Source organism: Geotrypetes seraphini, chromosome 6 (assembly GCF_902459505.1).
Source record: "Geotrypetes seraphini chromosome 6, aGeoSer1.1, whole genome shotgun sequence".
Lineage (NCBI taxonomy): Eukaryota > Metazoa > Chordata > Amphibia > Gymnophiona > Dermophiidae > Geotrypetes > Geotrypetes seraphini.
The window spans coordinates 249,232,553-249,249,768 of NC_047089.1; the positions used below are offsets into that span (position 1 = coordinate 249,232,553).

Consider the following 17,216-nt stretch of genomic DNA (forward strand, 5'->3'; position numbering starts at 1 on the left):
AAAGCTGCAGCCTCTGTGGCACGCAGCCACAGATGCGTGGCCTAAGGGGCACGCCAGGCTCCTTGGAAGCCAGTTGGAGCGAGGTTAGTGAGTGGTTTCCCCTTTGATTTATGTCTGTATAATGATATTGTAAAAATTTTCTTCTAACGGTGAAACAAAGTAAAAGTTAGTCTCAACTCCTGTATCTTCAGGCCCAATGGATAAACATTTGACATCTATGGAGGTTAATACTAAACAGACTAATTTTCAAGAGCCTCACTTAGCTCTCCTGAAAGAACTCTTCCTCTCCCTCCTTTAAATCTTGTTCAACTGGCACCTGAAGTTGGTACTAGTGCTTCTAAGGAAGCCTCAGCGCCCCAGACTGCCCATGTAGTATCCTATGAAAAAATGCCTCAAATCATACCAATGGTTGAGGATCTGGAAGGCTCTGAAGAAAATAAACAGGAAGTGACTCTAAAAGACTTGTGGCAAATTAATATTAGGATGGAGAAAATGTTGACATTAGTCATGACTCAGTCTCAGGATTTTTCAAAGGAGGTGGTAGGAAAACTAGTGAATGTTGATTCTAATATTAAAGTTTTGGATGGACGCACAATTAAGATAGAGAAGCAAGTTTCTAACCTACAAACATCTTCCATGTCAGCAATAAAGAATTCACATTCTATACATGTTAAACTAGAAATAAAGGAAAATGCTACAAGGGCAAGAAACTTGCGACTGATTAATTTTTCTGAAACACGTTTGATCTCTCCTGAGATTCTTTTTCGTAAGTATCTCAGAGAGGTTTTGGGGTTAATTAACTCTGAATCAGTACCTATTTCTACACTCTATTATATACCTAAGAAACAAAAAATTACAGTGGAACAAAGACTAGACCAATTGGCTTCTATTGATATGAATTTGACGGAATTTCTTGAAGACTCACAAGATACAATACAAACCAGGTCTACCCTCTTAGTTTCATGTACAAATGAGAGTGATAAGGTACTGATAAAAACTATATTTTATAAACTAGTGTTTAAGCCCGTTACATTAACGGGTGCTAGTAAAGCCGCCTCCTCTCACATGTCCCCTATTTTCAGCACCAGCTCCAAACCCATTTTTAACCCCCCCCTCCTCCACGGTCCAACAGCACCTCTTCCCTGCTCCCCCGGTCAGCAGCACCCTTTACCTGCTCCCCCGGTCCAGCATGTAGCCTTGTGAGCATCATGGCCAGCTTTTGTGAACCTCGCAAGCCGCTCTGCACTTCAGTAGCACGTTCCCTCTGACGCGATCGCGTACATCAGAGGAAAAGTTCTACTGAGGTGCTGTGCGGCCTGTGAAGTTTGGTACAGCCAGCCGCGATCCTCAAGGAAACAGCGCCTGACCCTCTGCTGTGCTTTGGGGAGCAGTGGCTTCAGTGGCTCGAAGCCCTCCTCCCGGCAGCCAGCGCCGCTCCGCACCTCATCAAGCCGCCAAATACGGCCACGGAGGGCAATCGGGGTGGCCAGGACACAGGCAGGGGGAGTTGGTGAGTGAGGGCAGGAGGAGGGAAGTGGCCAGAGTGTTCCCTGCCGCCGCGTTCTAAAATAGAATCTGGCCAGGGATCAGAAAACACGGTGGCAGTGAACACAAAACCCTAAGTGCGCATGCGTGCTTAGGGTTTTATTATATTGGATAAACAGGCAATGTGTTGTGGGGCTAGAATCCAAATATTTCTAGATGTGGCAAGAGTAACCCAACTTAGACGAAAAGCTTTTTTAGCTTTGAAATCTAAGGTAGTGGAATCCGGTGCCACATTTTTTCTGAAATTTCCATGTAAGTGTTTGATAACTTTTCAGGATAAGGATTACATATTTTTTGATCCTATTCAATTAGAGTATTTTCTTGAACATTCTCCCTTTTTGTAAGTTGGGGTAGAATTTTCCTTTCTTGGTTATGATAATTTCAATGAAAATAGGAGTTTAAATAGTTAAATGCCTCTATAAAATTAATGGTGTTATCCCTTATTGATTACTAAATTTTATGTTATGTAATATAATTCTTTCTCCTCAAAGATGTGGGCTTGATGGGATTTCTGATTTTCTATGACTGATTTAAGTTGTATTAAGAAATAATATTTCTATTTTTTGTGTAAATTCCCATATCCTGAATACTTGTTTGGATACATTAATAAATTCAATTAAAAAAAACAAACCAAGATGAGGAGTGAGAAAGGACTACAGGGTGAAACTGAAAGAAGCCAAGAGAGATAAGTCTGGCCAAAGCGCAGGTAGAAGAACAAATGGTTAAAAAAGGAAGACAAATTTTAACAGATATATTAGTGAAAGGAGGAAGATGAAAAATGGAATTGCTAAACTAAAAGATGCTAGGAACCAATATGTGAAGAGTGATGAGGAAAAAGCAAACGTGCTAAATACTTCTGTTCCGTGTTCACGGAAGAAAATCCTGGAGAAGACCGAGATTGTCTGGCAAAGTAACACGAGTAGATTTTTTGCCATTCACGGAGGAAAGTTTATGAGCAACTTGAAAAATTGAAGGTGGACAAAGCGATGGGACCGGAAGGGATCTATCCCAGGATACTCGGAGCTCAGAGAGGTTCTGGCGGGTCCTATTAGACTTGTTCAACAAATCTCTTGGGAGTGGTTTCTGGGGATTGGAGGAGAGTGGATGTGGTCTGAGAGCTATATTTTGATAGCTATGTATGTATTTTTGTAAACCGCTTAGTTTTAAGTGGACTAAAAATGTAATAAATACTAAAGAGCAGAGGGAGGTACATCAGAGTAAGAACCTCTGTCCTTATACACCCATTTGTGGTTCTGCCTGCATTATTCTGTCTGGAGAGTCCCTATTACAAGTAAGCAGCTTAGCCATGGTATTGAAATCATGTATTTAATTTACACATTTTCCCAAGGCAAGTTACATTGCGTACAAGAGGTATTTTTCTTGTCCTTTGTGGGTTCACAATCATTTTTTTCCATTTCAGGCCTTGCTACATCATTCTTTAATGACAAGAATGTCAACATCACAAAGGACCTATTGGATCTTCTTGTAGAAGCTAAACAGGAGGTACCAACTTGGTTGGAAAGCGCGGCTTATGAACACCACCACAGAAGTAGCAGCCGTGGGCGGTCAAAGAGGTTAGTATTTCAATCTTGCTCATAAAATTGCACACTGCTACTACTAAAATATACTGATGTGCACATTTATTTGGTCAGGATGGGCTACTTTGGTCCTTTTGACTTTTTACACCTGTTAAACTAGAGGTTTGTTGTGCTTTATCAGGGCTAGCCTGTTGCAAATACTACTAATATCCATTTAGATGCTGTGGTAAACTGGTGTGCTTTTTGTAGCCTCTCAAACTCAAGTTTTGTACAGTGTTTGCTGTTCTATTTGTATGCAGTTTAGGTTTGATGTAAGTTTGCACTAAATATTTACTAGCAAGGTCATTTCTGTTACGGAACTTGCAGAAATACATATTTCTTTAACAACTCTCTATACCAGCATAGGCATCTTACAAGCGGGTTATATCTCATGACCAGCAAGTGGAGACTGAGACAAAAACTTTGGAATGGTACTTAATAGGTTACTCCCCCTAATTACCTCAGTCTTCTCTGTCTCCAGCAAGTGTGTGAGTTGTACCCATCTCCCTTCTGTAGGGCTGTTGGATTTTGTTCAGGATTCCTAGTTCCTGTTTTTGTGCCATACTGAGCTTGGGTGGGCCCTATTTGGGGGTCCATCCGAACTCAGGGGTGTCAAACCCGGCAAGTCTTGAGCTGGGTCCCTCTCCCCTTTCCTCTACCTCCCCAGCATTTTTTTTTAGAGGTGCCTCAGCAGGTAGGCCTTGCCCCTAATTCAAGCAAGGCATACTGCTTTGAGAGCCAGTGGAGTCTGTTCTATGTAAAAAATAAAAAATCCTGAGGTATTGCCGATCTGAATGGTTCCTTGCCCTTTAAATGTAATGTATTTTACTGTATTTTTCAACTAACCATCACTTTTCTTTAGGTTGCATATGGAGCAATGAGCACTTCACAGGGGAAGTGCTCATTTTGCTCCAGATGCGAGGTACTCGCGGCTGGCCTGTGTAAGTGCTGCATGGGCCAGAGCAGTGGAGGAGCCTCGTTGGCAGTGGGTGCCTGCGGCCAGGGCTTAGCGCCGAAAGTGCCTGGCGAGTCAGCAGCTGACAGCGGAGAGGCCCAGTCTTCCCCTGCTGCCCACTGAGGGATTTCCTCAGCTGCCGACTGTGATGGTAAAAAGGATTCTCTTACCCTTCTCCCACAACTGATGCCTGCTTTAGCAGCTGGGACAGTTCAGGCTCCCAGGCTGCTACAGGAGTCATTTTCAGCTGCAACTTCGCCATTTTTGGAGGGAAGGCCCTCCAGTTGCTCTGCAGCCTCAGGTGACCTTCCCCCTGTCTTGGAAAACAGGGACAGGTTTTAGCTGGGTCTCCTGCTGTGGCAGAAGTCCCATGGGGCCGCCAGGGGGTTTTCACCAGATTTATGTTTTACCTTATGCAGAACTTATTTTCAGGTGGCTGGGGGTTCTGCGTTTGTCCCGGGGGTCTCAGAGGGGGGTTTCCTCCACACCCCCTGCGGCTCTGCCCCTCTACTTTACTGCCTCCTCCCTCATCCAAGCGTCCGCAGGTTGCTTGGGACGAAGACTTGTGGTGTGAGGAGCGTGTTGACTTCAGTGAGGACCTGGACCCTTGGGGAGACCTCCAGGATCCTCTTGAGGGGACAGCTACTGGTACCGGGGATTCGGTTTTTCCATCTACCAGTGAGGAGGCGTCGGTCATGTGAGGCGTCTTTTTCAGAGACGAGCTCCCAGTTCTGATTCAGCAGGTTTCCTTGGTGTTGTGCTTTGAGGATGCGCCACCTGAGACCCCATGTGTGGAGGATTTTCTTCTCAAAGGGATTTGATCTGCGTCCTGCTTGTTTCCTATGCATCGGGGTATTTGGGATGTTATCCAGACACAGTGGAATACGCCGGAGGCACCGTTTTGGTTTACGTGCTCCATGACTCATTTCTATCCTATCCCGGAAGGGGATAGGGCTACCTTGAAGACACCAGTGGTGGACATGGTAGTGTCAGCTATTGCTAAGCGGCATATTGTGCACGTGGAAGGTGGTTTTGCTCTACAGGACTCTGAGGAGCGTAAGTTGGAGACCATTCTTAAGCAGAATTTTAATATCTCTGCCTTGGGAGTCCAGGTGGCTGTGTGTGTGTGTGTGGGGGAGCTCATAACTCAGGCCATTTTTCGGTGGGCCGAGCATGTCCTTGACCGTGATGACTGGTCCTTGGTGGATCAGGCGGTGGCAAAGATCGAGATGGAAGCCTCTTTCCTCTGACACCTTCTATGACTTGGTGCAGATGTCCGCCAAGTCTATGGCTTTTGCGGTGACCGCTCGTCATACCTTGTGGCTTTGCGTTTGGTCAGTGGATTAAACTCACTAAATTTCCCTTTCTGTATCGCCTGGTAGACTGGCATAGTCCTTATGAATGGGTGTTATACCTCACTGCTACCAGCAGGTAGAGACTGAGAACAAACTTGTATATCAGGATCGCTTCCCGTCTTGCAATCCAGTCTTCCTCAGTCTCCATTAGCAGGTGGTAAAGACTAATTTGGCTCCCCTCTTAGTACTGTTGGAATTTTGTTTTGGACTCCTGGGTTCCCCTTTTGTGCTGGATAGAGCTTGGACAGGTCCTGTTTGGGGATCTGTCCGACCTCGGGCATGTTAAACTCGGCGGGTCTTGTGCTGGGTCCCTCCCACCACCTTACTCCACCTTCTCACATTTTTGTAGAGGTGAATCAGCCAGCACCCTGGCCCCCTGGTTGGTCAGGCTTCCAGCTTTGAGAGCCATAGTCTCTTCTGAATAAGAGAGAGAAAAAAAAATCCTGAGGTGTGCTAGTCTAAAGGGCTCAATTCCCTTTAAAACTGTCATCTAACCGGCACTTTTATTACAGCTAGGGCGTTTTTCAGCACTGAGTACTTTTAAAGGGGGAAAAAATGCTCATTGTGCTCCAGATGTGAGGTACTCGTGGCCGGCCTGTACAAGTGTTGTGCAGGTCGGTGCGGTGGAGGAGTCTCGGCAGCGGTTGCTGGCGGCCAGGGCATCTCGCCGCATGTACCTCGCAAGTTGGCTTTGGGTTGCGGAGCTGCTGGGGATTCCCTTTTTGCATCAGTCAGTTCCTTGGCCTCAGCGTCGGGAAAATCCAAGGCTTTTCAGACGCGACAGGCCACAGGAGCTCAGATTTTGGCAGTTTCAGTTCCAATTTCAGCGGGAGCCTCCTTCATTCCTGTTACCTCAGGTGACCTTCCCTCTGTTCTGGAAATACAGGGGCAAGGTATGGCAGGGTCCTCTGCTGGAGCAGGGAGTCCTTTGATTATGTTGACACTCTGTAAAGCCTATGTGTTGGCGGGGGGGGGGGGGGTGTTTGTCTTCCCCTGCCCTTGATGTCTTCCCCAGTGCAGCCCCACTCAGTGGCGGTTTTACCCCCTCTACTCTCTCATCCAAGCACCTGAGGGTTTCTTGGCATGAGGATTTTTTGCCCAAAGGAACAAGATGTTGTTGATGAGGACCTGGACCCGTGGGGAGATTTCCAGGATCCTCTTGGGGGGGGGGGGGGGGTCAGTTTTCCCCATTGAGGAGTTCAAGCCCCCCCCCCCCCCCCCGCTAGCAAAGATGCGTCAGTAGTGTGCATTTTTCAGCGGGAAGAGTTTCATGAGCTAATTCTTCAGATCATCTTTGTTTTGCACTTTGAGGACATCATGTCGAAGCCCCCACGTACGGTGGACCCCTTGCTTAAGGGGATCCGCTCAGCGTCCCGCTCTTTTCCTATGTATCAGGATATTCAGGACATTATGCTTGCATAGTGGCAGGTGCCAGAAGCTCCCTTTCGTTTTGCGTGCTCCATGGCCTGCCTGTATCCCATTCCTGAAGGGGGATAGGGACACTCTAGTCAAAATGGACACATCTAATTATCGCCCCATCTCCAACCTACCTTTTCTAATGAAACTATCCGAAAAACTAGTTTTTGAACAACTCTCAGAGTTTGTTGAATCTTCGAACGCTCTTCACCCCAACCAAACTGGTTTTCGAAAACATCATAGTACTCAATACTCATTGATCGGTCTCGTAACGAATATCCACTATTATTTAGACCACCACAAATCCGTAGCTCTTTTCTCGTTAGATCTATCGGCCGCATTCGATACAATTGATCACGAACTCTTATTAAATCATATGCAATCATTAGGCATTGAAGGCCAAGTTCTAAAATGGTTAACTTCTTTCTTATCAGACAGCACTTCCCGAGTTAAATTCAATGACGTCTATTCTTCAAACTATTCCTCAACCTATGGGGTACCACAAGGATCAATACTATCACCTCTTCTATTTAACATTTTTCTATCTCCTCTTCTTACTATCTCACAATCACTAGGTTTTACAACATTCTCTTACGCAGACGATATCCAACTTATACACCCCTTCAATCCAGAAAAAGATGAAGAAATAAAAGCCATCAATGACAAACTAGAACTAATAAAAAATTGGTTAAGTTGTAATAAACCAGCTCTGAACATTCAAAAATCAAAAACCATGCTTTTCACTTGGAAAGGAAACTTAATACCAAATATACCATTCACCCTAGATAATACCCCTCTAGAATCTGTACCCAAATTGAAAATCCTTGGAGTAATAATTGACGTAGATTTATCATTTCACAGCCATATCAGTGAAATAGTAAAATCATGCTTTTATAGACTACGTCTTATTCGTTCGATTTCTATCTTTCTAGAACCCAAATCAATTAATATTCTGGTGCATTCTCTAATCATTTCTAAAATTGATTATTGTAACTCCCTCTTAATTAACATAACTCAGAAAGAAAAAAGACGACTCCAAATAATTCAAAACACTGAAATAAAATTAATTCATAAAGCAAGAAAATACGATCATGTCACCCCATTATTGATCAAATCACATTGGCTTCCCGTTTCTCACCGAATTACTTTTAAAATCATATTCTTGGTTTATAAAACAATACTCTTCAATGAACCTCAATTTATATCTAAAATTATCTAAAATCTAAAAAGATTATCTAAAAAGATTTATATCTAAAATGGTAATTCCATATAATTCTACACGCTCTCTACGATCATCCTCCTCGAATTTATTATCAATCCCTTCTTTGAAAATTATCGGCATAAGAAGGAATGACATATTCTCCGTTATGGCTCCAACGTTGTGGAATTCCCTACCAAATTTTATTAGAAGTGAGAGAGACCTTATTTCATTTAAGAAAATGTTAAAAAACTTTTCTATTTCAAGATGCATTTGATACATGAAATGACATACTAAAATTTCCTACATCAGATAATAATCTGACAAAATTTTATTAAATCCCTTCCCTCCTTATTGTTTTTTTCCCTTTTATGTAAAATTTCAACAAAAAACGACATTGTAACTTTCCCCCTCCTCCCTACTAATTCATGTCTGTCTAGATTTTAACAATTTTTAATTTTATTTAAGTTACTTTGACTTTTTTTCGTCAATTTTAATAATATTATTAACAAACTGTTTGTTTTATGTCTAACCTGTCTAAATTGTATGTTAAACCACCGTCTGGTGGCTTTTTACTATGTACATCGCTTAGATATTATGATAAGCGATTCATCAAATGCCAATAAACTTGAAACTTGCCTGTGGTGAGACGTGGTGGTCTCGGCCATGAGGGTGATGTAGCCTTGAAGGACCCTAAGTTAGAGTCCCTCCTTAAACAGTTTTGATGTGACAGCTCTGGCGGTCCAGGTGGCGATGTGTGGCAGGCTGGTGGCTCGGGTGTGTTTTCGCTGGGCCGTGCAGGTGCTTGACAGTAAATCTGAGGATTGTGAATTGCTAAAGTGCGAAGTGTCAAAGATTGAATTGGGTGCTCCTTATCTTTCAGATGCCATGTATGACCTCGTGCAAGCTTCTGCCAAGTCATTGGCTTTTGCAGTGGTAGCTTGCCGTACCTTGTGGCTGCGCGCTTGGTCAGCTGATTTGGCATCCAAAGCTAAGTTGACAAAATTTACCTTTAAAGGATCTTTCTTGTTTGGTGAGGTCCTGGACAAGTTGGTTCAGACTCTCACTGATTCTAAAGTGTCTTGTTGTCTGAGGATAGGCCTAGGCCACTGGCTTGAGGTGATGCTGCGCATGGTCGTGTTTTCCGCCGCATCCGCCCTGGTTGAGGGGCTGCTTCTTTTCAGTCTCCTGGGCTCTCTAGAGGCAGGTTCTTCCAGTGCATGCAGTCCTTTCGTGGGGCCTTCCGGGTCCCCTCCCACCCTACCCAATGATTCCTTGCTGGCGCCTGTCTTGGTTCCGGTGGGTGCCCGTCTGCGAGATTTTTATCCAAAGTAGGCAGAGATCACTTCCGATCAGTGGGTTCTGGAGGTGATTTGGGACGGCTATGCTCTGGAGTTTGCCCGTTCCTTGCCAGATTGTTTTCTCGCTTCTCCCTCGCAGGTGGCGTGGAAACAGCAGGCCTTTCGCCAGACCCTTCAAAGATTGTTGGATCTCCACGTGGTGGTTCAGGTTCCCCTGCAGGAGTAGGGCACAGGTTGGTACTCGATTTATTTTGTGGTGCCAAAGAAAAAAGGGACCTTTCGGCCCATCTTAGATTTGAAGGGGGTCAACAGGGCTCTTCATGTGCCTTCCTTCCGCATGGAATCTCTGCGTTCTGTGATGGCGGTTCAGCTGGGGGAGTTTCTGACTTCTAGATCTGACGGAGGCCTACTTGCATATTCCTATTCAGGCCTCCCATAATCGCATGCACTTCCCTTTGGTCTGGCCACAGCTCTGCGGATGTTCACCAAGGTGATGGTGATCGTTGTGGCAGCGTTGCGAAAAGAAGGCATTCTGGTTCATCCCTACCTGGACGATTGGTTGATTTGAGCGAAGTCATTCCAGGAGAGCACCCAGATCACGGCTCGGGTGGTGGAGTTTCTGCAGTCGCTGGGATGGGTAGTCAACCTTTCAAGTGCCAGTTGTCTCCATCTCAGTGCCTGGAGTATCTAGGAGTGCTGTTTGACACCTCCTTGGGGAAGCAAATTGCAATCTCAGATTTGCCTGCTTATGGTGTACCGGTGTCCTTGGGCGCAGGATTTCCTCCAAATCTTGAGGTTGATGGCAACTTCCCTCACTGTAGTGGGGTGGGCGCAGGATTTCCTCCAAATCTTGAGGTTGATGGCGACTACCCTCACTGTAGTGGGGTGGTCACAGGCCCACGTGTCCTCTTCAGTATGCTCTTCTTCGGAGGTGGCGCCTCAGAGGCACAGTCTGGATCATCCTGTTCTGCTTCCAGGTTTGGCTCGGTGCAGTCTTCGTTGGTGGCTCCAGATCTCCCATCTTGTACAAGGGTGAGTCTGGACCAGCCGCAGTGGACAGTGCTGCTCCCAGATGCCAGTCTTCTTGGTTGGGGAGTTCAGTATCTAGGTTACTCAGCTCAGGGCACCTGGTCCACAGAGAAGGCTTCTTGATCAATCAGTGTCTTGGAGACCAGGGCCATCCGTTTGGTGCTGTTAGCCTTCTAGTCCTTTCTGATGGGCAAGTCAGTCGGGGTTCTTTCGAACAATGCTGCTGTGGTGGCCTATGTCAATCATCAGAGGGGCACCAGGAGCACTTTGGCAAAGGAGGTGGCTCTGCTCATGGTCTGTGCGGAGTCTCATCTTCAAGAAATATCAGACTCCCACATAGCCGGAGTGGAGCATATTCAAGCGGACTTCCTAAGTCGTCACGTGCTAGATCCTGGAGAGTAGTGTCTAAGCCCCGTGACCTTTCAGTTGATAGTGCAGTCTTGGGGTCAGCCCCTCATGGACCTGATGGCCACAACATCTCATACAACGCCAAAACACCCCGCTTCTTCAGTCATTGCAGAGACGGTCAGGCCGAGGGCCTAGAAGCTCTGGTTCAACCATGGCCAACTGAGGGGCTGTTGTATGTGTTCCCTCCGTGGCCATTAGTGGGAAGAGTTCTTCTCCGCATAGTTTGACATCCGAGCCTTGTGGCTCCGGATTGGCCTTGGCAACCATGGTACGTGGATCTGGTGAGGCATCTGGTGGCGGATCCTCTTGTCTGCCTGTCTTGGACGACCTTCTGATTCGTGGTCCCATTCCAATTTTCGATCCAGGTCCCTTCTGTCTTACGATTTGGCTCTTGAAAGGGATCGCCTAGGTCGGGTAGGCAATTCCGGTCCTCAAGAGCTGGAGCCAGATCAGGTTTTCAGGATAACCACAATGAATATGTATGAGATGGATTTGCATGCACTGCCTCTTTGAGATGCAAATCTATCTCATGCATATTTATTGTGGATATCCTGAAAACCTGACCTGGCTCCAACTCTTGAGGACTGGAATTGCCTACCCCTGGCCTAGGTACGAAGGGATATTCAGATAAAGTTATCTCAACTCTCCAACTTGTGGGCTTATGTGAGGGTTTGGTGTATATTTGAGGAGTGCTGTGCATGGAGTAGTCTCTTTTCATGCTTCCTTGCCTTCCATCTTAGAGTTCTTGCAGGATGGCCTTGATAGGGGACTGACTTGGTCTTTTCTCCGGGTTCAGCTTGCGGCCTTGTCAGCCTTTCGTGGGTTGTTGAAAAGTCAGCGTTTGATTACTATTCCCGATATGATTTGCTTCTTGCGAGCAGCCAAATTACTCAAGCTCTCGTACGACCCATCTTGGGATCTGAATCTGGTTCTGTGGGTTCTAGTACGCCCACTTTTTGAACTGTTGGGCGATTGTTCTTTGAAGGACCTTACTCTTAAAGCGGTGTTCTTGGTGGCCATTACTTCTGTAAGACGTGTTTCTGAGGCTTTCTCTTGTAGGGCTCCATTCTTGGAGATTTCTAGGGAGCGAGTTGTCTTACGGCCTGTTCTTTCCTTTCTGCCAAAGGTAGTTTCTCCTTTCCATGTTACTCAGGCAGTGGTCCTCCCGGTGTTGGGTAGCCGTGAGGGCTCTTTCGAGCAGAGACAGTTGCGCAAGTTGGATGTCGGTCGGGTCCTTCGCTCTTATGTGCAGAGGACCCATGAGATCAGAAAATCAGATCATCTTTGTCCTTCTAGCGGGTCCTCGTAAGGGGGATGGCACTTCTAAGATTACTATTGCGCGTTAGATCAAGGAGACTATTGTTTCTGCTTATCTGATATACAAGTTCTCAGTCTCCATCTGCTGGTAGCAGTGAGGTATATAACCCATTCGTAAGGACTATACCAGTCTACAGGCTAACAGAAAGAAAATTAGCAGGTAAGAACTAAAGAGTTGCGCGGGGGACAGAAATCCCACCCGTCCCCGTGAGGAATCCCCGCCGGTCCCTATAAACTTCAGAAATAGTTATTTCATTTAATTATGCTACTGAATTAAAGGCTCTGGTAGAAACCCATTTACAAATAAGCAAAAAGACTTTATTAATTTTGAAATATTAATTGGGAAGAATACATACTTTGTAAACGGGTTTCTACCAGAGCCTCTAATGTTTATAAATTTTTATCAACACAACTAATGTATTACTTTATCCTGAAGCAAAAAAAAAAAAAGAAATATAATTTTTTTCCTACCTTTGTTGCCTGGTTTTGCTTTCCTCATGTTCTCATTCAATTCCTTCCATCCACTATCTCTTCTCTCTGCATCTTCCATTTGCTCTGTTATGTCCCTCTCCCTTTCTCCCCCCTTCCAAATTGGTCTGGCACCCATCTTCTTCCCTCCGCTCCCCCCATAGTCTGGCATCTGTCTTTTTCCCTGCCAGCATCTTCTCCCCACTCTCTCTTCCCCATTTCCTCTCAGCGTCCTCCCCCCCCACCATCTTCCCCATGTCCTGTCAGCGTCCTTCTCTCCCCCCTCTGTCTTCCCCATGTCCTGTCAGCGTCCTTCTCCCCCCCTCTGTCTTCCCCATGTCCTGTCAGTGTCCTTCTCTTCCCCATGTCCTGTCAGCGTCCCGCCTGACCGACAACAGAACAGGCCCGGAACTACAAACCTCCCTGCCCTGTAGCCGCAAATCTAAATTACATTCTTACAGCAGCTGGGAGGTTTGTCGGACCGGGCCTTGGTACGCCACTGCCTTTCCCTACCTGCCCTGCTGCAGCACTCAGCCGACCGGAAGTCTTCCCAATGTCAGCGCTGACGTCTGAGGAAGGGAGGCCTTTGCTTAAGCCCTCCCTCCAACGTCAGCGCTGACATCGTGGAAGACTTCCAATCGGCTGTGTGCTGCGGCAGGGCAGGTAGGGAGAAGACGAGCCTCGTGAGTACATCCAACCCCGCAGGAACCCCGCGATCCTAGGGGGTGTCCCCAGGGGATCCCCGCGACCCGAAGGGGGAACCCGCGGGATTCCCGTCATCCCCGTTCCCATGCAGCTCTCTAGTAAGAACCTAAATTCTCCTTACTAGCTAATTGAGATTAGCTAATTACTTTTTTTAGCCTTCTAATTTGTTCAAGGCCTATAGGTCAGGGGAGGGAGGGAATTAGTCTAAAACTGACGCTACCTGTGCCTATTAATTGTAATTTATACTGATACGGTAGTAATTTAAAATAGCCCCTTGAAATGCTAGCCTATGTACACTGACACTTCTTAAGCTAAGGAGAACAAACTATCCCTAAAACTCCCTTAAGTGAGCAGAGTACTTTAATAAAATAAGTCCCTGAGCTTATCTATTTAGCTTTAGAATTCCCTTTCCCCAAATTTGTAAGCAATTTCTCAGCAAAGTCTTACCAGTGAAGATCCCAGTCTCTGGAAGTGTTCTTACAACAGCTCTCTGGACTGGTACAAATGGAACCATTCAATCTTGGGAGTCCTAGCTAAAGAATCAGCTTTCAAAAAAACCCATTCAAGGGCTCTGATTTCTAACCAGTGTTGTATATGTTTCAGACTTGCTACAAATGTTTGTATTGTCAGTGATGCTGCTGTCATATAAACAAAAATAGACTTTTTTTTTTAATTCTTAAAAATGAACCATTTCAAATGCTGTTTTTATGTAGTAGCCGCTTCAGTGGTGGGTTTGGTGCCAGAGACTACAGACAGAGCAGTAGTGGTGGCAGCAGCTTTGGTGGCAGCAGTTTTGGCGGCAGTGGCTTCGGAAGTAGTAGCGGCAGCAGTAACAGTAGCAGAGGAAGTCGTAGCAGCGGCCATGGAGGCAACAGAGGATTTGGCGGTAAGACCACATTTCTTCCTGTTGATACATGCTCATTACTTAGAACAATCTGCAACCTTTCCAATAGTCTAAATGTAATTTGTCAAGTTCAAGAACCACATTTGATTCTCTTTCCTTTGAAATTCTAGCATGTTCTGAAAAATTAGCTGCAAGCTTGATTTCTTTCAAAGTCTGAGGTGCTCTAAATATCCCTATTGGTATAATGCATGTGTTTCCTTTCCTTTCCCATTAGGTGGTTATGGAGGCTTCTATAACAGTGATGGATATGGAGGAAACTACAACTCCCAAGTTGATTGGTGGGGGAACTGAAGCTGCTTGCAGCAAAAATTACTCTTATCAAACAAGCTAATATGGAAACCACATGTAACTTAGCCAGACTATACCTTGTGTAGCTTCAAGAACTTGCAGTACATTACCAGCTGTGATTCTCCACTCCATTTATTTTAAGGGAGCTCAAGGTCACAAGAAGAGCACTAACGAGGATTAAGAAGCCCTACGCAGAAGGTGTTTGAAGACTTCATTGCTGTAGTTTTGGATTAACTCCCCCAAACTGCATTTATAATTTTGAATGAGGATCATTTGTTTGTTAATGTACTGTGCCTTTAACTTTAGACAACTTTTTTTTGATGTCCTGTTGGCTCAGTAATGCTCAAGATATCAATTGTTTTGAAGAATAAATTTATTGAAAACTTGGGCTAAATCAAACCTTGGCACACAGGTGTGATACAACTTAAAACAGGAATCGTTGGTTCATCCATACATAAATATAAGGAATCTTTGAGCAGTGAACTGCATTAGGGATTTCTGTCCACATTTTGATAAAACATCTTTTGAAGCATTTCAGTAGAATTTTATAGTTCCTAATGTGGCAAACTGCACAAAATTCTGATTTGCTCACTCTATCCTGGATAGGTACTTCAAACCTGAGTCTTTTAATAAGCCATTCCAGTCATGATTATGTATGGACACATGCATACATTCAAAGCACTGTTTTCAAAATGTATGTAAGCAAATACAGCAATTCCTCTCTTCAGTGTTTAGGCAGATCATAACTAAGGAGCTAGCCAGATGTGGGCAAACTATTACAGGGAAAGTTTAAGAATCCAATAACTTGAAATAGTGTTTTTTTAGAAGAACTCATCTATTTAGACTTAAATGCCTGTCATATGAAATTGAAATGGTAGAATGGCTGACTGCAGCAGCAGGTGGTCCTGCTTCTGGACCTGGCTGCTTGGTATAATAACGCATGCTAGTGTTGATGTTTTTTGGTCAAGAGGGTATGAACAGGAAGAATTATGCAGCAGGCTTTATTTTACTGCAGATCACATTACTCCGTTCAAGCTGCGTTGAAAGGTTAAACATACTTGGCTTACTGTAGACTTTGTAAAATGGCTCCAGAAGAATAAATTTAAAATTTTGAGATCACAGAGGTTGGAAATGTATATAACTGCACAAGGTAACGATTCTGCTATGTGCAGCAAGTCAGTTTTAGTTGCATAGGTTTCCATAGTATTGGTTTGTACTAAATCTGGCCAAAGATGAGTATTGTCCACCAGTAAAATGCCTCTGCCACAGGGAATTTAACCGACTTTGTGGTTGTGATCAAAACTTAATTTGTGGCATAGGAAAATGTTAACTCTAAAGTGCAATAGATTTTCAAGTGTATTGTGCCTTGTTCTCCAACCTTTTACATAGATGCACTTGACAGTATTAAGGTCATTTTGTTATGGTGCTATTTCAAATAGTCTAGGTTAGGCCCTTGTACATTTTTGCCCATAACTTTTTACAAAATACTTCTTTTTATTGCACATTCAGAGAATTTTATATGTCTTGTGTGCGTGTCCTTAACTTCCAATCTTGTCTCTTGGAGATTGAACGCAGCTTGTTTGAGGAGGGGCTAGAACTCAAGTTTCATTTGGGACCATGGGAAGGAAACTATTTGCACACAACAGATTTCTAGATACTTTTTGCTGCTAGTTTTGTGTAATATTTATTGAACATTTTGACAAATATTTATTTTTGTAAGCCTAAAAATGATTCTTTGAAAGTTTAAAGAACTTGACCAAAAGACAGTACAAAAACACTGGCACTTGAATGTTGAATGTCACCGTATGCGTGAAATTATATATTTCGGGGTAGTGTGAGCTTTTAATGTTAAGTCCTATGAAACTCTTAAGTCAAATTAAGCAGACCCGGTATTGGCAGTGTAGCCATAACTTTCTGGTGTAATTTAAGAGAAAATTGGCAATTTAAAATGAAACATGCCAAGGTTTTGATACTTGTCTTAAGATATTAATGATACACTTCTTACCACTGATGTGAAGTGTCCAGATTCTTCGATGTTTGTTGTGTGAGTTTTGTTTAGTTGTGTTTTTTATTTTCATGGAATGTCTGGCACATTGCAATCTTCAAACATGTGGTTATCTTTGTATTTGTATAATCAGTGACTTAAGTATTCAGCTGGAGCATTTTAGCAAGTTTTATTGGCAATACTTTCAATTCAGAAATAAGGTTTCTAATCATATGCAACATGGATTGAAACTTGCTAAATGTAGAGACTGAACTTGAAGTCACTGTAGGGTTAGAATTGCTTCTTGTACTAGTTAGATGCCAGCACTGCATGTGCAGTGCATTGCTCTGATTTTATGAAAATAAAAAGTTAGAATGCATTCTGTCTTTAGTTTCTCATTGCTGCAGTAATATGGAATCTTGGCACAATTAAGTTAGCCAGATTAAAATTTTTATTTAGTAAAACATTTCTTGGACTTTTATTTTCACATGCCCTTTTTGTATGTGTTATCGTGCATTAGCTGTTCTCCAACATTCAGCTTGCTGTAGGCCAGGAGGTACAGTCACAGCTGGTCAACATGCCTGGATCCTTATTGCAGTCAAACCTGTGTACATTTTCAGATTACATTTAGTGCACCCAGTGTACCAGAATGTTCAGGAACATTGGATGCAATAAAATTCTCTCTTCTGAATTGTCTTGACTTTGATTTTTTTTTTAAACTTGCTTTAGATCTTTAATTTAGGAGCATGTTTGTAGTTTTTTCCTT

The 17,216-nt window shown here is 44.1% G+C and overlaps 1 protein-coding gene across 13 annotated transcripts in view; it reads left to right on the plus strand.

Annotated features, from left to right (window-relative positions):
- The window catches only part of DDX3X (DEAD-box helicase 3 X-linked), a 215,681-nt gene extending 198,765 nt beyond the window's left edge, over positions 1 to 16,916 (plus strand). For all 13 annotated transcript variants that reach the window (XM_033947566.1, XM_033947571.1, XM_033947577.1 and 10 more), the window contains 3 exons: positions 2,966 to 3,119; positions 13,988 to 14,160; positions 14,393 to 16,916. In XM_033947566.1, coding sequence (XP_033803457.1) covers positions 2,966 to 3,119; positions 13,988 to 14,160; positions 14,393 to 14,469 — 404 coding nt within the window. In that variant the 3' untranslated portion in view covers positions 14,470 to 16,916. The remainder of the gene's footprint in view (positions 1 to 2,965; positions 3,120 to 13,987; positions 14,161 to 14,392) is intronic.
- Positions 16,917 to 17,216: the final 300 nt, after the last annotated feature.